The sequence below is a fragment of the Lichenostomus cassidix genome, chromosome 3 (genome assembly GCF_008360975.1).
Source record: "Lichenostomus cassidix isolate B80296 chromosome 3, HeHo_3.0, whole genome shotgun sequence".
Taxonomy (NCBI): Eukaryota; Metazoa; Chordata; class Aves; order Passeriformes; family Meliphagidae; genus Lichenostomus; species Lichenostomus cassidix.
In genome coordinates this window covers 92,794,550-92,818,906 of record NC_139483.1, presented here as the reverse complement: position 1 = coordinate 92,818,906, position 24,357 = coordinate 92,794,550, and the positions used below count along the sequence as shown (strand labels likewise).

At 36.6% G+C, this 24,357-nt stretch overlaps 1 protein-coding gene across 5 annotated transcripts in view; it reads left to right on the top strand.

Moving 5' to 3' along the window:
- Positions 1-22,998, top strand: part of FBXO25 (F-box protein 25) — a 30,825-nt gene extending 7,827 nt beyond the window's left edge. For 2 of the 5 annotated variants that reach the window (XM_085056729.1, XM_085056725.1), the window contains exons 3-11: positions 1,466-1,575; positions 2,905-2,954; positions 5,828-5,920; positions 9,564-9,657; positions 10,399-10,583; positions 12,486-12,668; positions 14,739-14,882; positions 18,926-18,952; positions 21,487-22,998. In XM_085056729.1, the coding sequence (XP_084912855.1) occupies positions 1,466-1,575; positions 2,905-2,954; positions 5,828-5,920; positions 9,564-9,657; positions 10,399-10,583; positions 12,486-12,668; positions 14,739-14,882; positions 18,926-18,952; positions 21,487-21,576 (976 nt within the window). In that variant the 3' untranslated portion in view covers positions 21,577-22,998. The other 3 variants (XM_085056727.1, XM_085056726.1, XM_085056728.1) reach the window with 3 other exon arrangements.
- The last annotated feature ends 1,359 nt before the right edge of the window (positions 22,999-24,357 follow it).

Below are 24,357 nucleotides of genomic sequence, written 5' to 3'. Positions count from 1 at the left end.
TGAGCAAAAGAAGGAATCTTTTGGAATTGGAGGGAGGAGTATTAACCTTCCTCCTCTAAGCAGGCCTTCAGGAATGTGGCTTCCCATCCCTTCCCCATTGCTTGCCCTGGGTCAAGGGGAACGAGAGAGTTTCTCTGCTGCCTGGATTGTGTTGTAGAGTATCAGGACGTGTCTCCCTAGCCTTGTATCTACTGTTAGGATGATAAAGCTCTGGGAGCTTTGGGCTCAATTTCTGATTCTGTAGCAACTCTTCAGATTCTGCAGTAACTTCTCACATGATGTGGTGATGCAGCCAATACGTTAAAACACAATTAAATTAATTTTAGTGAACTTAAAGAGATTTCCTTTATGATAGCTTTGGGGGAAAAAAAGCAAGCTAATGGATTGGAATGTTACATAATCGAATAGCTTGTTGGTGTTGATGTTTTGCTTTTGTCAGTTGCTTTGCTTTTGTTTCTTGCTGGTTTCTTCCCTCTGAACTGTTTTGCTGTTTGACCAGATGTGATATTTGGCACTAGTTCATAGACTATTTGAGGTGTTGAGTCTTTATCCTCTGCTTTAAAAATATTAAGGCATGAACTAAGGCACTCACCTTTGATTGAGCATTATCTGAATGCAGAGGTATGTTATGTTTAAATCCTGAAGAAAAAAAATGCTAAGATGAAACCAACTTTCTTTTTCTAAATCTTCTCGACTTGTGTACCTTGAAACTGAGCTAGCATTTACTGATTAAAACAATTCAAAAACCAGACGTTTTTTACAGTGTTTATCAGACGGTTCAAGCCTGACAATTTTAACTCTGTAAGCTAGTAGCAATAGACTAAAATAATTTGGTTTTTATCACTTAATACCCAGATACAGGTTATTTTTGAAAAATCTTATGTCCTTCAGTTTACAGTGTTCAGTTGTTTTAATCTGGAGTTCAAACTGGTTTTGATAAAACACAATTTAGATTAAAAATAGTAATGAATTTTAGTGAGGAGTTGTGCTGGCTTTCTGCATATGTAAGGATGTGTAATAATTTGTCACAGACTTTTACCTGTGTGCAGTTTGGTCCATTTCAAATAATGGATTTTTGTACATTTGAACATTTGTACATTTTTGTACATTTTGTACATTTGTACATTTTCGTGCACTCAGAACTTTGCAGAGTTTTGCAGTTGTCCAGCTAGTACTGTCTCCTTAGCAGTCCTTCCTAAATGTCAGTAATGACTTACAAGATACCTGTTAGGAAGATACTTTTGTGTATTTAATCACTTGGACACAAAATTCAACCCCTCTGGAAAGAAAAGAACAAGACAGCTTCTCTCAAGATGTGTTGCTATAGACAATCAGGTAGAGTATCTTAAATTAAGAATATGATTTTCTTTTTTTTCAGCTGGTAGACTTTAATACAGAAAATTGTAAGATGTATGCATCTTAAATGTTTAATTACTGCTATTCTAATTAGATGTTTTTATTTCAGCATCATAACTGGGGATAAGGAGAACGAAGAAGTATACAGTACTGAAGACTGTGAGTTTGCGGCCAAGAAAAGGAAAAAAGATCATTCTAGGAATAACACAGATTCACAATGTAAGGCTGGGGTTTTTTCATTTATTTTAGAAGACTGATGTAGGTTCAGAAAAATGTTATAATAGCCATTCTTTTATGTTCACCTACAGAGTAGCCTTCTAAATTATATTTATTTCTGTATTGGCAACAAATTCTGGTGTCAAAAGTGATATGTCTTAATTGAAACTGTGCTATCGATCATTTACTTTGCTGGATTTGGTTTTTTTCAAAGATCCAGAGGTAGTTAATTTAAGAATAGTAATTCCTGAGTATTAGATGTCTTCTGAAACTAACTGCTGCTATGTGGACTAGTTTTAGATTAAATTCTTCTGGATGCTTATGGAAGCTTCTACTTCCCAAAGCAGGTGGTTTATTTTTTGCTTAATTCAACTTCTAATTAGTCATACACTTCCAGAATTGGTAAATAAATAAATATATTTTTCATAATAATCATATCTTGATAAAGACTTTATCAGTATTGAGTTTCTTGGAGAGAAGACCCTTTTAAAATACAATTAAAATGTGAAAGCCATTTTATAAGTTCTCATTTATAAAAGATCAGTTATATTTTGGACTGCAAATGTGTATGATAGCAAGTAACTTATTGAAGCAGAGACTTTGGTAGAGTAGGTAAAAAAAGGTAAGTTGGTTAGCAACTTTTTGGCATTTCTAATGCTTTGATCTTGAAATGATCTGTTGTTTGTATATCCCCCAAATTTTTAGAGAGAGAATATTGCAGAAAGCTGCAAACTTCTCCAGGTTTGTCTGAGTTTAAAACATTTCAGCAGATTCGAGGGGTTGTATGTCTCATTTGGCAACGTGAGACTTCTGAAAGTTGAAGGTCTGCCTGGTTGCCTTTATTAGTCTTGTACCCTTGGCTTCCCTGCAGTCTTCTGCAATTAGTTGAACCAAGTCAAAGTAGAGCAGGCACCTGTACAGAAGAAAAATGGATTAGAGGGGTAGAGTGGTCAGGAACAAAAATATTGCCTATATCTGCTTTACTTTCCAGTGCTGAGGAGCCTGTTTTATTGAAAAAAAGATCAGGAATTACATAGGACCACTGTTACCTCAGTAATTGGTCACAGCTGATAAAAGTTGTGATTCATGTGCCAATTGCGTGCCAATTCTTGTGGTTTTAAAAAAATATAACTTTACTGGTATTTTCATTAAGTCCATAACTTGTGAAACTTTTCAGTTATCCTTTCCAGCCTTTATAAAATTTCTTCATTAAAACTGTTCTGCTATCTGATGAAGCATTTTATTGAAAATCGTGTGTTTAGCTCTGTTTCTTTCTAGAAGACATTAACTAATGTGGAAGCCTAAAATCCTTATATTTTGATTTTATTTTAGGTTTTTATCGTGAAAAGTGGATTTATGTTCATAAAGAAAGCACCAGGGAAGTAAGTCTACATGTTGTGGGTCGATTCCTACAGTCTTTGTGGGTCTTAATTGACAGGCAGTATATTGAAAAAAAGCATTTTTGCCATGTGGTCTTTGGGGTTATACTTAACTTTCTTCATTGGCAACACTGCATACCTGCACGTGATGAGGCAGAGATGTGGGAAGTTGCAAGGATGGACGTACAGTTCTCCATGACTTATCTAAGCCCATCTGTCTTGCTACTGTCTCTGAACTAAAATTGAAAGTATTTGCAAAACTGCAGAAATGTCTCCAAAGAAGGTGCTTGCAGGCAGCCACCTGATCTATTTAAATCTTGATTTAAATTTGAATGGAAGAAAGTAAAACATCAGTTTCAAACTTTACAAAAAGGATCTTTATTTTCAACAAAGTCCAGATGCTTTCAGTTTGGGGTATAAACTGTATCATGTAACTGTAAAGGAAACATGAAAGCTCTTGGAATGACCTCTTGGAAAGCCAAGAGTTAACATACATCCATTGTATGTACAGATAAAGTGTCTTGAAGTTTGAATTTCATTCCTGTGTTGATTCGCATGACTATCTGCAATGTGTGGAACTTGAGCACCAGTAAGGTTTAACATCCACATAGTAATGCCAGCCAGGAGAGGGGGAAGGAGGTAAGTGTGATGACTGTAGTCATGCAGGCAAAAGTAGCTTTGCACTTTAGAGCTGAGAGAGACAACACAGAGCTTTTTACTCAGGAAGAGGATGATAGTGAGGTGAGCTTACATAAAGGAGATACTGGAAGAGTTTGCAGACCTTGTAGACAGTGACCTTCTACATCTGAAGGGTACAGTAAAGCCTTTCACCAGATTCACAGCCCTCTTTCTGCTTTATCTTCCAGATGATGTTATTTACACTGGTCTGCAAAAGTCTCAAGCATGCTTTTTCCCTTTCATCTCAAATTAGGGTGAGAAGGAGTGTGGGGACAACAGACTGACACCAATCATTGTGGTGCTTTGAATGATAAGGTTGTTAAGCTGAGTTTTCAAACTACATTGAGGTCAAAATACAAATAGCCCAAAATCACTTATTGGTGTCCTTCATAACCTATATATAGGGATTATTTTTTCCCCTACTTGTGCAGAAGTTGGTGTACTAGAAGTTGACGTGTGAGTATTTACCTTTGTTTCTTGTCCATTCAGCAAGTGGACAAAATATTTTGGTTACCCTCTAATATTTGACCATTCACCTTTCAGGTTTATTTGGGTTTTTTAATATAAAAACCAAACCAGGGATGGTTGGAATTAAACACTAATCTTTCAAGTAATTCTTTATATAAATTTACAAGCTGGAGGAAAAGGTTGAAAAAGTAGCAAAGAATAAGCATACTTGAACTAGATAATTCAGAGCAACAATTTAAGGTAATCTAAAACATAATTTAGGGGCTCTAGTTTTTCTTACACGTTCTAATCTTGCTAGATTTTGAAGTAGCAGTCTCACAACTAGGAAACTTTTTTTCCCAAACTGGATACTGTTCTTGAGGGCAAAATGACGGTATAGTAAAGTCTTGATGAGAAACATGTGAAACATTCTATGGGAGAGCATTGAATGCAAGTACATGTGTATAGCTGAAATGAAATTGGAGATGCTTTTTGAATAATTTTGTCTTGATGGTACATTGGGAAAGGTGGAGCTGTAATTTCACAGAAATCTGCTTCCACCTGATCAAGGAAATGTCTCTCATGTTAATGTATTTAAGTATGACCTTATGATAACTGTTCAGCCAGAGAGCAGCTACAATACTTAAATTTCAACAAAAGTTTTGTTGACTGTATGTGTTAATTCACTGCTATTTAGCCAAGCAAGGTGTGCATCTTGTGCAGTGTGCTTGGGTCTGAGGTCTATCAACTGAATGAGCAAGCAGTAGAATCCTGAATTTGGTCATTAACTAATAGGCAGTAATTACCACCACTCTGCAGTGAATTGTTAACTGTGCCTTCCTGCTGGGGTACATGCAGGGTAAGCTTTCATTGGGTCACAAAAATGAACATTCATTCATACTGCCTACTTGTCACCATCACATAATATACAAGGAAGTCTGTCTTGGAATGAGATTCAAACAATTACTTATCCCCCTCCTTCCCTGGGCTAATGAGCTGTAGTAGCACACTGCTCTGCAAGACTCTCTTTTACCAGTTAAGAGTTTTTCCTAGCCTCAGTATATTTGGTCCTGAATTCCAGTGTGGCTTGGTGGCTCTAAATGTAGAGTTAATGTGATCCCTTGTAATTTTGGGCTGCTACTACCACCTTAAGATGTTCATAACAGCCTCTGAAACTTCCATTCTCACATTAAGATGTGGAGAAGTACTCAAAGAAAATGCAGCTGCTGTTGCTCTTGGTGCATAAAAAAAAATTGTGCCTAAGCTTCTAGCACCTGGCAAATAAATTCAAGATGTTGCGACCATTTGTTCTTCTGATCCCAGAAGCAACTTACCCTCAAGTGAAAATCCTATAATTTTCATGTTTGTAGTTCAGACTGCTGTACAAGCAAGCTCTTCCTTGTGCTGATGCAAATGGGGACGGTGATAGCCGTGAGGGAGTGCCAGCATTGTGGCCATGCAAGAGCTGGGCAAATTCCAGGGGAAATCAAATACCAGTGATGCCAGATTACACAATTAGTATGAATTGAAAGGCCTTGCCTACATACCTGTTAGTTACAAATAGTGTATCTGGTTTCATTTAATTTCTTGTAGAGTGTGAGCACAAATAACTCTTCAGTCCAGTGGCATTATACTTCCAGGGAGCATGGTATCCGTTAGTAGCAGCTGCATGTCAAGTGCTTTTCTGAATGTTTTGCTCAATTTTGTCTTTGTTTCCTTCCATTTAAAGTGTGTTTTTTTCCTCTTCATAGAGACATGGCTATTGCACCTTGGGAGAAGCTTTTAACCGCTTAGACTTTTCAAGTGCGATTCAGGACATCAGAAGGTTCAATTACGTAGTCAAAGTAAGCTCTTTATTTTATATGCATATTATAAAAATGCCTTTGCTGGTCTGCCTATGTGTACAAATGGGATATTTTTTGCACTGAACAGATGATGATTTATAATTGTATAAATATCCTGTTCATATGTAATTTATAATGTAAGAAGCAACTTTAAACAAAAAATTTTCTTTGGTGAAAACTCATTATATTGCTGTCTGAAAGCCTATAGCTTGAGGTTGATAGTGATGGCCAGTGTGCTGTGTATTTAGAGGGAAACATTGATAGTAGTTTCAACTGTTGTTCATCTGTCTGGGTAACGAACTCTCTTTAAAGTTAAAATAATTTCTATACAACCAAAAATAGCAAAGTTTAATTCATCTTAAATACACTTTGCTCCATCTCAAATATGCTTAAAAGAACAATTTCTAGAAGAATACTTGATGTGTGAATATTTTGCAATTTCTGTATCTTCTGCAACTTCTTAGCATTCCTGTGCTTCGTTGCGCACTTCTTTTAATCTAGGACAAGATATCTATGCATTTGTCTTCATTAACATCCCTTAAAACTTGATACTCCAGCATTAATTACCTCAATGCCTAACCAGCTGCCCACTTGGAAATGCCTATTCTGGGGATACTGATCTTCTTCTAGCCCCGGATTTATTTTATTGTCTAACTTGAGGTAGTAAAGTGCTTGTCCCAACTCCTAGAGAAGCTCCAAATGTGAGTCATGTCAGGACTAGAGTTCAGCTCAGTGGTGAGGCTGTTCACAAGTATTGTAGTTCTTGGAATGCATCCAGAACTTGAAAAGACACAAATAAAAATTAAATAAACATACCAGGAGAACACCCTTACTGCTAGGCTGTGGAGTATTTGGAGAGAAAACATTCTATCCATCCCTGTGAAGCTGAGGCAATGTATTGTACTTTGAAAAAAACAAGAGATGTGGAAACAAAGCAAAAAGGATTTGCTTCCAGGCTGATGGTTAGGGTACTTGCCTGGATTGTTCCCCTTGCAGGGTTTGGGGGTTTTTTGGTATATGTATGCATTGTGGTTTAGAACATTACTTCTTAATGCTGTTTTGGGGGCAGAATCGAGAGCCTTGCTCTTTCCCAAGACTTTTCAGCCTTGAACAGTAGAAAGAAAAAACCCAAAGCACCAAGAAAAGGTGATTTGTGTTATAAATGGTGTCAACCTTGGTGCCTTACTTGAACAGCAAGTAGGCTGAAGGAATGCAGATCTAGAATTTATTTGTTTTAGATGCTGCAGTGCCTAAACTGGGTTGCTGGAAACAGTTGATCAAGTCAAACTGCAAAGTCCAGCTTGAGCACATTGACTAGTTTTTCTTCTGTTCATCAAGGAATATAAAATGCGGGTTTAGTCAGCCAGGCTTAGGATCATTGAGGACAGACCACTACTTTAAAATTTAAAAATTTGGCTTTGCAATCCAAACCATTTTTTCTGTTAATAGTAGACCCTAATAAATCTGGGTGAATTTAAAATACTAGGTAGACTTCCAAAATTGTTTAAATGTTTTAGCATTTATTCAAAATGTTTGTAAAACAATTCTAAATTTTAAACACAAAACTTTAATTATATCTTTGCCTCAGTTCCCCTGAGGTGGTGGCTTCTTGTTGATAGCAAGGTATAAATTAAGGATACTTTTTTTTAAAGACCAAAAGCTACTCTAGCTCTTCTTTGATCCCAGACCACCAAGATGATTCTCCAACTAACTAAAAATATGCCAGTCATTATTAAAAGTCTGTCCAGGACACTTTTAAAATGGGCAGTGAGAGGCAGAAGGTATTATCAGTTGTTTTTTTTTTTTTATATTTGTTGGTGCTGTAGTATATTGATAATTTTGTAGCTGTTAAATGCTGATACATTAAATTTGATATGAGTGGGTTTTTTTCCAAATGTCTGATAAAACAGATGATCCATTCAGAGTTATAATCTCCTGTAGACAACATAAGCCATGGCTCTGCATGTATCAGTCTGTCAGATCCTTGTACTCCTGCTACCTTGCTTTTGTTAAAATTGTCTTAATCCTTCTGTATTAACTTTCACTGAAATTGGAATCTTCATTAAAATCAGTCAGGTGGAATTTGTTTCTCTAATTTGATCTTTAGACTGAGTGACAAAACTGATTTTTTTTTTTTTTAATTAATTAAGAGAAATGTACCTACTTGCTTGAACTGGCAGACTGCCAGAGACCTCTAGGTGTGTTCTAAATTATTAATCAAGCTAATAGGCTTTGAAAAAGCCAACAAAGAGATCCTGATATCTATTGATACAGTTTTTGAGACTTAATTGCACCTGTTTAAATACATCAGGACAATTATTTCTTTCTTTCATAGTACGTAATGTTTTATATGAAATATAAATACTTGAAATTAAATATTAAATACTTTATAATATTACAGAGATCATGCAGAGAAGCCAGAAGGAACACTATTAAATCAGGGAGAGGTGTATTCTCTCTTCCTCCCAAGGAGAATTAATGTTGAATGGAAGTATCAAATTGGTGTTTTAGAAATAACGATACAATACGATTTTTGGCAAACTTAGTCTTTTTCACTGTCTGTGCCAACACTTGATGCTATCCTGCATAGGAGCACAGTTCAGGTTACTGGTGGGAGCACTGTAGGGAATGCTGTTTTCTGCTCCCTGCTTTCCCTTTTCAGTGTGTTGAGAGCACTTGTTCTGAACTCATTGTTACAAAGTGCAATTGCAAAGCTCAGTGCCACGCTTCTAAATATTGTAAGTGTCACAACATCAAAGTCTCTCATAATAAGAGGCCATTTTTTGTTAAAGAGCTAATGGTTCTTATCAGCTACAAAACTGAATCTAAAATGTAAAAGTAAAGGTGCCAAAATGGAGCAAGGGCCACTTCTAGTAGCTATAGCTTGGCATTCATGTGCAGCAAGAGCTTAAGATGTTTAGTGCAAAATAACCAAAACCATTCCCACTGCTCTCACTAATATTTTGGTCACAGTGGTTTCAGAGACAGGTATGTGGACAGCTAGGAGATTCTTACTATAATAGTTTTAAAAAGTTACTGATACAATTTGTACGCTGCTCATTATTAGATCGCTGTGGTTTATTCTACCAGGGATCTGAATGTAAGAGTAATACAAGAATTTTTTTTTCCCTAATTTAGGCAAAATAGGGTATTTGCTCTCCATGAGTAGAAAGTAGTACACTAAATCCATCACACTTCAGTTTGACCAGTATAATACTTTCCCTTAGGAGCTGGAATTCTTGTAGCTGGTCTCAGTTCAGTGATGTTCCTTGGCCACCAAATCTGTCAGGGACTTCAGGACCCAACTACGTCCAAGTTTACATTTGTATTTGCGAGCCCCAAAAAACAGACTCTCTCTGTTGTTTCACTGCAGCTCATAAAATTTGTATGTCATGTGCTTTGTCAGAGATAAACACCAGTATTTGTACCATATTTTGAAAATGTACATCCTTCAGGAATTGTTCATGGGATGCCAGTGGGAATGCTTAAAGCTTTCCACGTCTTACTTTGTCTTCCGAGCTCTGCAGTTATATTTTCAAAAAATGCCAGTGCAGGCTATTGTAGGTGAGTGTATGCACTAAACGTGCATTTTAAACCATCCTGTACTTCTGTCATTCTTCTGACTTTTAATTTTTTGTCATAGCTTTTGCAGTTAATTGCAAAATCCCAGTTAACTTCACTGAGTGGTGCAGCACAGAAGAACTACTTTAACATTTTGGACAAAATTGTGCAGAAAGGTAAGACCTAAGGGTTTGTAATCTGACTGTTCAGATTTGATTGCTGTAGCTAAGAGATCAGTGGTTTTTTTTAATTAATTCTATTACCATTTTTACATTATAAGACACAGCAATAGCATACTTAATTAGTGCAAGGTTTCATACTTCCTGTCCCACAATTGCAATAAGTTGTTTTCTCTTAGTTATTGAATAATGTCTATTGAAACAGATTGGTGAAATTAAGTGACAATTAGGTTCTATTCAGAAATTTTTGGCTATTGTTAAGCAATACTTTTCATGAAATGTGAAAGCTTTTTGATTAAAAAAATGTTTGGGTTTAAGTTTGCATGATGTACCGAGGCTCAAAATACATATCTGTTTTGATTATTTTATAAAAAAGCCATTAAATTATATTGGGTTTTTTTTTTTTTTAGTTTTTTTTCTGGTAACCACACTAAATGGAGATGTTATACCCTCTGCTTTGAGCTGAAGAAATTGGATTTATAACTAGTTGTCTAGAATTAAGTTTATTAAATGAGTAGCATGAAAAGTTGCATCAAATTTGCTTGTGGAATTGTTAATTATTGATTTTGCATGTATTTAACAGTACTGATGAATGTCATGGTGGGAATTAGAGCAGCTATTTGTACACAGAAAGTTGAGTTGTAATTAGTTTGTCTAAAAAACGTGTTGATTAGCTTGAGCTATTAGCTTGGTTAACTCTGTCAACAAAAATTGTATTTGGTTTGTTTTGTTTTCCAGTTATGGAAGACCAATATAATCCACGATTAATCAAAGATCTTCTACAGGATCTGAGTTCTACTCTCTGTATACTGATTAGGGGAGTGGGAAAATCTGTGTTGGTAGGCAACATTAATATTTGGATTTGCCGATTAGAAACTATTCTTCTGTGGCAACAACAACTAAAAAATCTTCAGATGAACAAGGTATATTATTATATCATATTAAATACTATTTGGGGAGGGGAATTATGTTGAATATTGATTGAGGATTTTTAAGTGAACCAAGTTTCAAATACATTTTAAACAGTTTTACTTGTTTCGTTTTTTAAAGAAGTAATGTGTAACTAATTAATTGGAATCAACTTAATTTTCTAATGTTTTAATAGATTTTCTCTGATAAAAACTGCTACAATGTCTATACTGCTGATTTGTAATAGAGATGTATAGATAGAACTGGTTTTCTCACTCAAATAAGTTTAAAAAAATTTGGCTCTAGATTGTCAGATAGAGATGGAAAAAACCTCCAATTTTTAATTCCAAAATAAATTTTCTACAAGTGAAGAAATAAAAATCTAAAAGGCACTTTGGAGGTGTATCAAGAAAACAGAAAGAAAGAGAAAAATACTCAAACAGCAGTTTTACAGATTATTCATTAGCACAGTTGCTTTTGTAAAAAAATAGAAGATAATGACTCTAGCATCTGGATTCTCCCCATGTGACTGTGTTCAAAGCATGTGGTGTGCACTGTTCCAGGGTTTTATAGTGGAAACTTCTGATGATAAGCAGGCAATTGTTTTTAATCTGACTGGGTTACTCCTGGAATAAATGCTGTAAAATATTGCTCATTACAAAGTCATAAAGTGTTTCATCTATTGGCTTTCAGCTATGAAATTTGGAAATTATCCTTTCTGTGTGAGCTGGGTATCTGAATAAACCAGCTACTTTTGGGAGAAATGAGGGACCTGGTCTCAGCAGTTTTCATGTGCCAGGCAGCCACAGCACAGACACTTCTGAGACACTGCAGTTACTGCTGTGCGTGTTTCCTTCCAATGTGACACTTCCCTTGGAGCTTTTTCATGTTGATTGAAGTAATCTATGAGAAATTTTGCATCTGTAGTGCCCACAAATTCATTCCTCAACAGAGGGACAGTCCCAGCAGTATTTGTGACAGATGACACTATGGAAAGTTTGGTCTATAGGCAAGATGAATGGCTATGAAGGAAACAGTAGTGTAAACCCCAGGGCGCAGGGCTGCTGTGCTCCCACTGCCTTGGGACAGAGCAGCTCTGCTCCCTGGGTCTGGCAGCTGCCTCTGCTCCCTCCCTGCCAGCTGGGACAAGGCCTCCAGCCTCCTGGGCCTCGTGCCACCTGGCACTGTGGGCTCCAGCTTTAGCCATGTGTGAGCTATGCTGTAGGTTAGCCCATTACAGTTCACAGAAGTGTATAGTAGTCTCAATGAAAACTTCTTCAGAGCTCTAATCTGTCACCTCTGCAGAACTTCTCACTTATGTGTGAGGGAAACTGTCTCTCTCCAGACTTCAGAAATTATCCTGTTCTCTTCTGCCTCTGACTTCCATAATGCTTTCATTTTGTATCTCTGATCTTCAGTCCTGCATTCTCTATTCTGTTCTGTACTGTAGTTGTCTTAAGGCAAGTCAGCATGTGTTTTGTTTCTTAATAAAAGTTGAGAAACTGTAGTGATCCAACAAGTTACAAATAATTGGTTCATACCTTTATTATAGTTAAGGCTTTAGCACACTTAAAGATGGAATTGACTATATTATAGTTTTCAAGACTGCAGAATATTATTTTGAGAGAACAGAAGTGTTTCAAAAATTATTTGAAATTTAAATAATGAATTCGGGATATGTTTATTTTAACAGTAGGAAAGCTGTGAGTTATAAAGCTAGTCTCTTGCTCCTTCTGTACCTGTAGTCATTTAGGTTTTGAACGGAAGTTAGAGAATAATTGTAGGCAAGAATTAACCATAGATTTTACTCGATGATTTGAAAAGACTAAACTAAGACCTGCGATACCTCTAAAGTAAGAATCTTATTTTATACTGTCACATTTTTGTAGCTAAAAGTCTTCAACTCTTATTTCCAGCAAGTCAACAATGGACTTACACTGAGCGATCTCCCCCTCCACATGCTGAATAACATCTTGTACAGGTTCTCTGATGGCTGGGACATTATTACTCTGGGTCAAGTGACCCCAACTTTGTACATGCTTAGTGAAGACAGACAGTTGTGGAAAAAACTCTGCCAGTACCATTTTGCAGAAAAGCAGGTAATAAACTCTGGTATTTGTATAAATGTAGCCTGTGTGATATGATGTACTAATAATGGAGCATGAAGTTGCCCTTTTTGAGATAAAAGTGTATCATTGTGCAGTAATAGCAAAAGTCTTCTCTGTATTTGGGGCTTGGTTCCTCCTAAATACTGCATTCAGTGTGTCTGTGTGTTTAGGATAACTACTGGGCTGTTTCCTTGCATTATTTTTAAAAATGTCTATTGCAAGATGGGGTCTTTTAAAAACTGCCTAACCCGTGTTGTAGAGGATTTCTCTAAGGTGTTCCTGTAAAGTAGAGCTTGCTTTACTAAGATGGGCAGACAGGTAGCTCAAACTTTTAAGCCATGTGAAAGTTCTGGAGAAGCCAAACTGAATTTTTGCCAAGATGACCAGAAAAAATGCTCTGAAATTAATAATGAAAAGAGAAACAGTACTTTCCTGTCGCTTCCTCATAAAGAGCATTAAAGTAATCTGAGAATGACTCAAGAACTGTCTTCATTTTATGACATTAATAAATGCTGGGAAAAGATCAGACTAGGTGAAAATAAACCTAAAAAAGTAGAAGTTACTTCATTAGAGCTGGAGGAAGAACTTTTGAAACCTAATACATTCCAGGCTGGAGAAAGCAAAAGTGCTCATTCTTAAAAATGAAGTGCTGAAGTTTCTTGGTGACTACCAGATTAAGTATTATTGTAATGGGTCAGACAGAACTGAAGATCAATTAACACAGTTGGCCCAAAAAGATATTTTTGTCAGATGAAAGGTTTTAGAAATAACTGTGGAAAAAATAGACAGAAGCAAAGTGAAAACCCATCTTCAGAAGCAGCCCAGAAGAATTCAAGGTGAAGTTACAAGGAAAACAAATTGAAGCTTATGTAACAGTTGAGTGGATTTTGAGGGTAGATGAGGTAAGCTCTATTGAACAGTGACAAAACTGGTTGGAGAGGAACTTATTTTACAAGGGTAATGCAGGGGAAAAGATCCTTAAGGATTTCAGTGAAATTAGCTATCCCTGTGCCCCATAAAGTACTCCTGTACACAGTGTTCCCCATGTGTTCCTGAATGTTCACATTCAATTTCTTACTAAGTTGTTAATGATAGAAATCTAATTATTTTATTTATATTCCCATAGCAAATTCTGCTTCTTCTCTTTAAAAGTAATAATAATAATAAGCTACAGAATCATGTTAGGTTTGTTTTTTATGTCCTCTGCAGTATATTTGTTGAACCGTTGAAACAACCATGGAAACATAATTGATATCTGAAGAGCACTTTTGGAAAAAATGAGAGCTTTAAACAGGGAAGCCATTATGAAACAAAGTGAAGTGTAGCTGAAGTCAGAAAGCAGTGCTATTCTCTCCCCATCCAGGACCTGTCTTCTGAATGAAGAAAACCCTCAATGTATTAACATTAATCCACACTGAGTGGAACAAAAGTGTTTTATGAGTAAATACTTAATAAACCTTGGCTGTGTCTTAAGATAGGGAGAAATACCTGTTGTGCATCAGCTAATCTTTACATGCAGATTAGGTCCTCAAGAAAGTACATCAATCACTAATTACTGCTATCCTTCTAGAAAGATCACAACAAAATGTGAAAAATAGTCATATATATGCTTTTAAAATTAAAGAAAGATTTATTTAAATCCATAATGTCTTAACAGGAAACCGCTATCCATAATGCACAATCACGTTTTTAAATTTAATTTCTGAGTGGCTTGGTTTTTTTTAAAGAATAAAATTAATTGCTTACAGCTGTAAATACTGTTTTGTTAAATGCTTCTTGACTATAATTAGAATAATTTTGAGACAGTGGAATTAGATCAGCTGTGTGTGGCCTAGTTTTTCTTGGCAAATATGCACTCTCCTATTTTTAGTGTTTGCCTTCCATCTTTTTTTGTGGCCAGATCTCTCTTACTGCTTTGCAGAAATGTATGATGTCAGAATATTGACTTCAAAGAATTCCAGTTACAAAACTTCAGTTTAACTACCTTCCCCCCACCTTTCCCTGTCCTTTACCTGAATTGACTACAACAATTTTAAAGGAAGATATTAATTTTATGTCTAGTTTTGTAGGCATTTGATTCCATCAGAGAAAGGTCACATTGACTGGAAGCTGATGTACTTTGCACTTCAGAAATATTACCCAATAAAGGAACAGTATGGGGACACCTTGCATTTCTGTCGACACTGTAGCATTCTGTTTTGGAAGGTAAGAGCTTTGAAACTGGTGATCAGAAATAAGTTCAAACAGCTACTGGTGATCATCTGAAAACAAAATTTATTAAGGTCATCTTGTCAGCTTTCTCATGTGAAATGTGATTGGATAACTAATATCTAATTTTAAGATAATATATAGGACTTCCATATAAAATCAGTATTAAATTCTAAACTTGCTCTTTATCTTGCCTTCTTATTTCTTGATATCTGATAACCTCAATATTTAGAATTGTAATGAAAAGTGTCATGTGGAAAGAGTTACTCTGTCTACTTTTATTAATTTAATCTTATGGAAAGTTGTGAGGGACTACTCTGAAGTTAGTGTTTTGTAATGATGCTATGGTAATCAATACATCTCTAATGAGAAATAATTACTACAGTTTTCCTACCACATTGGTGTAAAGCTCTATATATTTTTTTTCACTTCTGTCCCGTATGAAACTTGGAGGAACATTTGAAATTTCATCCAGAGTGTGTTTTGCCCTGGTTTTGAGGTTTACCATGAAGCATATGTTGCCTTACAGGATGATTTTAATTTCAGTAGGGCATTTCCTTCTTTAATGTGTGTGATTACATAGTCCTGCTTTTACGCTGTGTTGCACGTACCTTAGCCTTCTAGTTAGTGAGACTTCTTTAATTTTGCAGCTGAAAGATCAGATATGGGTAGTGCTAAGTGGACAGCAAAGAGCAAGAAATGTTTGAGAAATCTTGGAAAATACTCATATTACTCATATTCTAATTAACATAAATTAGCTGCTCTTGTGTCATCTTCATGTGATTTTAAAGAGAAGTTGCATGTCAGTGTGAGGCTTTTTAGTTTCCTTCAAAAAACCTGGGCTGTTTAACAGGATAAGCTGGCTTTCATAGAAATAACATATTCTTTAATGATGTTATGTCAAAGTTGAGTATTTTTGATATCACAGGACCCCCTGCAGGTAGTAATGTTTTGAAGAATTTATCGCAGGAAAGCAGGTAGTCAGAATTGGCTTCTACTGTGTAAACCTGAAGGATCTGTGTCAAGAATGACTAAGAATTTTCATTACAGTGGAATAAGTCTTTAGCATGTAGCTCAATATGTGATGTAAAACCTTTTCTTTGAAAGTGGAAATTTTAAAGGTAAGTACACAGATGCACGTAGATGAGCATTTGTGGTATCAGATTTCTTTGGATTGTCTGCCTTCACTGTGTAAAGACTTAATGCTTTCTAAACTAAATTTCTCTCATTTTATGTTGGTATAATTGAAAGTACAAGTCTCTAATATTAAGAACTACTTCAAATATGTTTGGAATTAAATGCGTAACTTTGGAGATTGTGTGACAGTAAGAGGCAGTGAGCCTGTGTAGGTTCCAGTAGTATTCCAGCAGTAGATGGGAGTGGTCAAGGTGACAAGACACCTGTTCCAATCTACTGCTGGAATAATAGGGCTCATTTTGGGCTTTTAACTTTTTTGAAACACAGCACAGGAAGTTCTAAAGGTACTTTGGATTGATGAGCAGTACCTCCTAGATCACCATTCCAGTGCTGACTGCCTCATCCTACAGATTTGGGCAGGCCTTAAAGTGACAGTGCAATTATAGATGAGTTGTGTGCTTCTGCACAAAAATACTGCAGCAGGTGTTTGGGATCAGCTGTTTTAACAAGAGCACAGTCAGCAGGTTGAGGTAAACCATTATCAGCACTCATTAGACCATCTGGGATACTGCATCCAGTGGGGTTCCCATTAAAAAGATATTCATAAACAGGATGCAGTTCATATGAGGTGAGGGTCATGATCAGGGAGGCTGCAGGACTTGCCCTGTGAGGAGTGGCTGGAGAAGCCTGCTTCAGAGGGATGTAAGAGCCTGCTGTGAGCACAGCCAAGCGAGGGAACAGTTTGACCATAGAGCTGAGGCAGTTTCCATCCTGGGATGTGATCAGAAACTGAATAAAACTCAGAACAATCTAGTCTGATCTCACAGCTTAGCCTGCTTTGAGCAGGAGGCTGGGATGCTCCTGAGGTGCCTCCCAACCTGATCATTCTGTCAGCCTACACTGCAGTGTTCCTTCTCTAATCTTGGCATGTAAGCCTTGTCCCTGTCTTAAACTAAATGATGATCAGGCTGAAATAGATTATTAAATGAATTAATTTATGCACAATTGGCACCCTTATTGGCAGGGGCAGGTTAATTGTTACTCTGAAATACTGTCCCTCTTTTTACAGGGCAATGTGGGTCAAGTAGTGCTGATCACTCAGTTATATGGGGGAAAAAATAGTTCTGCTTTTTTGTTTGTTTGTTTCTCAGATTCTTGTATCTATATCCTTTCCTGAGCTAACTAAAGACAGGTGAGAAGTAAAGCAGGGATGAGGGGCAAAGGGACAGGAGCTTTATTAATTCTAGATAAATCCTGGGTTAGGTGAAAACAATTCTTAACCAGAAGTTTTTTCAGGCTTTGACAATTTATTCAAGCTTCAGAAGTATCATACTTGATTAGAAAGATTGTTAAATTAAATATGGATATGAGTGCTTGACGTACAACTATGTCTGTAACGCATAGCAAGAAAAACCCCAAACAAAGCAAAAAACCAACAAAAACACCACCACCAAATGCAAACTTAAAAAGAGAAATCACAGTTACTTTATGGAGGAAAAGTAGCAAGTGTTTGAATCTTGAAACAAATGGAAGCACTGTATTCTTCAGATAGCTGATAATATGTTAAAGTTTTGTTTCTTCTTTTAATGGCACAATTCAGAAGTCAGGCAACTTTTGTTTCCAAGGGTATTCAGAAAAACTTCAGGCAGAGCTGAACACATCTTCATATGGCATCTATTTTTATTTTTCTTCCCTCATTAAAGAACAAAGCAAAATTGGAACAGTTGCAGAGGAAAAAGTACTAAATTGATCAGGGCCTGAAGAAGACTAGAAAGGATCATTTCTCTTAACTCAGCTGGGTTAAAGCTAACAAGGAATGTGACTGCTCTCCATAAATTGTTTTTTGAGAGAGAAGTGGTGCATAAACATGAGACTACTTCAGGAAATTATTTACACTAAGGGACATCCTTGATGCAAGCAAATTGTAGTTTTGAATAAATGTTAAGAGTTTCTAGGAACCAAAACCACAAGGGTCTGAAACAGCCCTAAAGCAAAGGCCTAGCTAGCGATGAGAAGAATTTTCAGCAGTTCATGAAATTGATAATATACCATAATTGCTGACAACATGAGAGGCCTACACACAGAAAATTCTTAGAGTTCCCTGTTTTGTGTTCTTTTCAAAGAAGGCCTTGCAAAAGAAGGAACTGATTACTGCTGAATTGAGTCAGCAATTGCATTATTGAAGTGGGGAAATGACTTTTCACTTTTTCAGTATGCAATAATAATTATAGTGGGTTTTTAACAAGTCTTTAAGAGCTTTTCAGGAAGAGACATTTGTATTCCTGTACTTGTCTAAAATCTGTTACCAAAGTAAATTTATTTATATTACGTAGGAGTCTCCTAAGTTCTTTGTTGGAAGTACAGTGACTTTTGTACTCTCCTGTGTTAGAGGAGGAATAAAAAAAAATTCATATTATATGTCTCTTTTCAAAAATGACTCCTTGTTAAAGGATTTGTCTATGATGAAACTGAGAAAAACACATAATGTCAGTAATTCAAAAGTAATGACAAACTAATTATTGTGTGATGCCTCTGTGACTGCTTTTGTGTATACTATTTCTTGTGTTCCACTAGGCACCATTGCAATTGTGGCAGGTTCTTTTATTTTTTTAAGCTTACTTAGTAGCACTTTTCAGTTATCTCAGACATGGCCACAGAAGCTGAAATACCTTTTCTTCTTTCCTTTTCCAGGGCTTTATGAAAACAGTGTAATCACTTTGCATAACACTTTGTTTTAGTCTTCTTGAGACTTGTGCTGATTTTGGTTCTCACAAAGCTGTGATTTGCCACAAGAATAAAAGACTTTTTCTAAATGGCTTTTGAACCTTTGCTTAAATAAACCTTAACTCTGCTTCTTTTACTTTATGGCTCTCCTTCCTGCTTCCTTCTGCACGATCTCAAAGGACTACCACCTTGCTTTGTTACTCCAGGTATTTCCTGTGTCTCATCTGTTTTCATTGCTGACTGTTCTGTAATGTCAAAGTGAATAATGTGCTCCTTTCTGATCATCTGATGCTCTTTGTTTTGATTGTTGTTTCTGCACATCAGTTTTGCAGCAGGAATAGTTTGTTTCTTATTCCTTTTTAGATAAAGATAGTGATGACTTCCCATCCCAGCTTTTCATCATTTTGTCTTTTATTATTGCTGTATTCCCTCTTAATGTCATTTAAACTGGGAACCATAATTCAATTTCTAATGAGCATAGGTGTCAGTGAAATCAGCCAGATTTTTCTAAGAAATAGGTTTCTCTGCACTCAGTGTTATTATAAACTGTTTTCTGTATTATGTTTTCTGCACTCCCTGATGTATTTAATTCAGCACTTAAATCTGAAAAGAGTAACGTGTACCTCAGATAACTTTCACACAAAGGTACTAAAATTGATTTTATGGCACTTGGAATGCTGTAGTCGTATTTACTTTTACAGAGAGTCTCTCTGAAAAGAAATTGCCAAAATAAGGCTGCATGTGACTTGGGATAGTCAAGGGAAGCAATTATATTGTTGCCTTCTGAATGAGGAAATGGTGAAAATACTTATACAGAGCTTCTTAATCTCTAGCAAGGCCAAATTTTGAGGAAAACAACTACATTTTCCAGCAAACACTCCTCCTGGGGAATTCTCTTCTTACTTTAAAAGAAGTCTACCTTAGCTTTGATACATTGAAAAGCAATATTATTTTAACACTTTATTATATATTTAATTCCAATGAAAAAATATTTCTCTTGGAAGGAGGTATACTCTTAATTACAGCAAAGTTATGATTCTTCTTTTCAGTCCTCATCACTTTTTTCACTGTAAAATTTATGTTGTTTTCAATAACTAAAACACCAAGAACTGATCTGAGGTTTTATTGCATTTGTGATTCCCGACTGGGCAGAGCTTTCAAAAGTGTTTTTATAATGATGTGCAGAGAAAGCAAATAGCATGTTAAAAACTCAGTCTAAAATATTCAGGAGTATAAATAAGTACTAAAAGAGGATAAACCCTACCTTGTTTCCCAGAATTATAATTCTGATGTTTTTTTTTTCCTGGAAACTAGTAAAGTAATGACATGACATTGACATGGCAATGGATAGAGAAGATACTAGTCCATTGGCAGCTACCTTTAAGAGTGTTTTCTTGTGTGGTGTAGCTCTTCCTTGCAGATGTCATCTCAAGATGAAGGTGTTAAGTGTAATATTTCTGGTTTTGGTCTTCGTCATCTGTTCTTTCTCATCTGCAGATTCCCCCAGTAGGCAGTTTTACCTGGGTCTCTTTTTTCATGTGTGTGTTTGTTTTTTCCCTCTGTGTTATGAATCTAACAACTGTTTCTCAGGGGATGTTAAAGCAATTATTAAAAAGAGTGGGAGGATGAGGAGGTGATACCACATGGTATATTCATGTCGTTCTCTATAGACTTAATGAAGAAGCACAGATAATAAACCTATTGAGTAACAATTTTCACTGGGAAAGCTGAGTAGTATTTAGAATGTGTTTCACCTAGTGTACTTTGGTGCTACAAAGATTTTGGGTGGGAATGTGGCAGTGAGGAAAAAAAAATCACTTAGAGATTCTTTTCATCTATAAACTGAATTGCATGTAACTTCCTTCCTATGGAAGCAAAAGCAATGAGGACCACAGTAGTTTGTGATCTATTTGCCATGTATTTATCTAGTTTTCTTGCCTCACATGGTGGATTCATCAACATTGGTGGAAAAGGGACAGAAACTCCTTAAAGCCTAGTGAGGATGCTTCTGGGCATTACAACATTGACCAAGGTGTTTAATTTGTCCATTGAACTCTCTGGGAACTTCTTCTCATTACACTTCTGCATTTCCCTCACTTAGGGGGTTCTAGTAAGGTGCAAAATGGAACTTTTTGTTCAAAGAGGAATTTGAATCTTAAATAATCAGACAGTTCTTCTGAGGTTAAATTTCTGTAAGAGGAAAGAAAGCACTGCAGGCTTTAGTGAATTTGTAATGACAAAACCTTTCCACCCTGTCTAACGTCTCCATTCCTAACTTTGCCTACGTGCCAGCTTCTGTTTTAAGGCAATGCTTTCATTTCACTTGGGGGAAAGGTAGGAGTGAAAGATGAAAGATATTAGGGGGAAAATGTAGCAAGGTAGAAAAACTTTTAAGACTAGGACTTCAAACGTGCTGTTCAGGTTTCTTGAGGAAGTATCTGCTGCCCACCATTTTCAAAGCAAGGGGCTTATTTTATCCCAAAGCAATAGTTGACTTCAGCTTTTGATTAAACAGATAATTTAGGTTCAAAAAAGCATGTGCCTTTTTGCCTTTTTGTTATGCTTAGCAAAAAGCAATGGATAAGGAAGATAAGTTTTTCCAAGAGCTCCAACTCAGGTTCTGGTTTTGGTAGAAGGAGAGAATTTTTCCTTTTTTTTTTTTTTTTTCCCTAACTTGGGTGTGAGGGGAGACTGTGAATGTGGAAAGAGAACTTACTTATTTTTCTCCTTCAATTTTCAGGATACAGGACACCCCTGCACAGCCAGTGATCCAAACACCTGTCTCATGCCAGTATCTCCTCAGCATTTCATTGATCTCTTCAAATTTTGAGATGTTCAATAGCTATTCTCCTGTGTTTGTGGCCATTTTTGTGAAGAGTCAGGCAGGATATGTTATGCTTTTTGTGCAATATATTTAAGTGTAATGTTATACTGTAGTTTAAAAAAATATATGGGGAGATTATTAGAGAGGTTTATTTGGTGTATTGCTTTTGTGCAGAATAGAGAGGAGGAGAAGGAGAAACATTAAGAAAATTTCTTTGTCAGGAAATCTCCAGTGGACTTCTTTTCAAGTCCAAGAAAGACCCCTTTAATCTCAACTTAAAATCCGTGCTTTTGACGCCTTAATAGTTGGTTAAAATTATGTAGGGGAGTTTTGAAAGTTTCATGGAAGAATTAAACTACTCTTGCAGGGACCAAAGGAGGGTTTTTTGTTAATCCTTCTTTCTATAAGCCATGGTTTTCAAAACACCTCCATATAATTTGCACTATTATGAAGAATAGGCCAATAGTCTCTTACTACATCGTTACGAAGGTAGCATTAATTATTGTGAGCTAACGAATAAAATCTAACTGTGGTTATATCTGCTGTTGAACCTATATGAATGAAGGAAACCAACCAAGTTTTGTACATACATTATGCAAAAATATTTATTTTTCTTAAGGACTTTATAAAACATATAACCTATCTCAGCACATACTGCAGAACTCATGAGACCAATCTGGGGCTACTGGAAATCTTTCTGATAGTAGCTACAGCCTTCATTTATACTTTTTGGAATGTCTACAAATGCAACTGCATTAATTCATCTTCTAAGAAGAAGATATTATTGAAATTTAATGAGAATGGAGTTGCTTGCTTCTAGACTGGTACAGTGGCAGAACACTATTCTACCAATTAACCTGACAAGCTATGGGAAACACTGAAAGTCAGTCTGAGTTGGCACACCTTCTGCCAAGTTAATCAGATGATAAATTATCCAGGAACCTGTTTTCTTCTGTCTTATAGAACAAAATAAATGGCTTGGCTTCAGCAGGTAAAGGAAAAATTATGGAAGTTTTGGGTTTGTCAGTGAAATTTAACAATATGTAATGTACAGAAAAAATAAATCATGTACCATATTCTGCACTTGCTTGTTCTGAATCTAGTTTTGTACAGTGTAATAAATCATGTTTTTATCTGTTATTCCTAGAAGCCTCTGGTGCATAGATATGAATCAATTCGAATTTTGTAAGATCTGTAACCTGTTGTCTGTAGTAATTGGTAATGGATTGAGAAGCATGCAAGCAGTCCTAGTGCTATTGCTTTACAGTAGCTGCTTGTATTAGCCCTTTTTGTAATAGGATAGCTGGGCTGTTAAGTAGGCTGCACAAGAAGAGAAGAATGTTTATTTCCTCAAGAAATAGTTTTTATGCTCACTTAAAACTTGGTGATATACCAGCTTTATCTATTGAATCTGCTGATTTTTCAGTACAGGGTTTTGTAGAATTTTTTTTTTTTTTTTTTTTTTTTTTTTGCTTACTTTCAGTTCAGGTGTTGGCTATGGCCATAGTAGTGGTCAAATGTGGAGCCAAGGATGTCCATTCTTACTCCTTTTCATTCAGAGCACTGCTGTAGCCACTGGATTTGTTAAGCACCCAGCAGCCCTCCTTTAACAATTTGCACCCCATTTATTTCTGTAATGGGTCAGATGCTTTCCTGTCTCTGTGACCTCGGTAACTGTGACCATGGCTGCTGATGGCTGACATCCATTAATCCCTCCTTTACCATGGTTACAGTTTTGCTACCTTTCATAAAAACTCCTGTAAATATATGGATGCTTTCTTTGAGAGCTTGAAAGAAAGGTTTTAAAGCCAGCATTTGGTTTAATGCTGCTGTGAGCTCTTCCCCCTTGTGCTGAAGGCCTCTGCTGAGGGACTGTGCAGAACCATCTCTCCTGCAGACAGAGGGCAAAGCTCTTACACTGCTACCGAGAGCTGCACAGCACTGAAAAGACAAATAAGGTGACAACTGGAGAAAGGGATGAAAGAAGTTGAGAAGAACCTCCCATGTAGAACACTGAACTGAGGAGAGAGAAATTACTTTCAGGTCTTATAGGCCATTTTAAGACAGGTTTTGAAAAAAACAGTATCTGTAATAACTAATTTTCAGTTCTCTTGGAAATGTCAGGTGACAGCAGTCAGGCTTACTCTCCCTTTCACTACTTGTTTTGTTCTTTCTTCAGTGTCAAGAAGCTTTGACAGGCTGAATGTTAAGTTCTGAGATACGTTCCTATTTATGGATATCCATTTAGGATAACCAGGGTGCCCCATTGGTCTGAGGTGGCAGTAGCTAAGATGACAAGAAGCAAGACTCTGCCTTGTATTTAAGAGGCTTCATTCTACACTCACAGCTTGGCTGAGGGTGGAAGGGACGCAGCTGAAGCAGGGTTACCTAGAGCTGGTTGTCTAGGACTTTGTCCAGAATTGTGTCCAGATGGCTTTTGAGTATGTCCAAGGAAGGAGACTCTACAGCCTCTCTGGGCAACTGTGCCAGTGCTTGGTTACCCTCACAGTAACAGAGTATTTCCTGATGTTCAGATAACACCTCTTCCAGTTTGTGCACCTTGCCTCTAGTCCTTTCAGTGCCTGGCTCCCTTCAGGTTTTTCTAGATGATGAGATCCCCCTGAGCCTTACCTTCTCCAGGCTGAACAATTCCAGCTCTCTCAGATTTTTCTCACGGGACAGATGCTCCAGTCATCTCCTTTTCTTTACACCTTTATCATCTTCATGACCCTTCACTTGACTCCCAGCAGTAGGTCCATGTAGCCCATTAACCTTATTTGTGTTGAG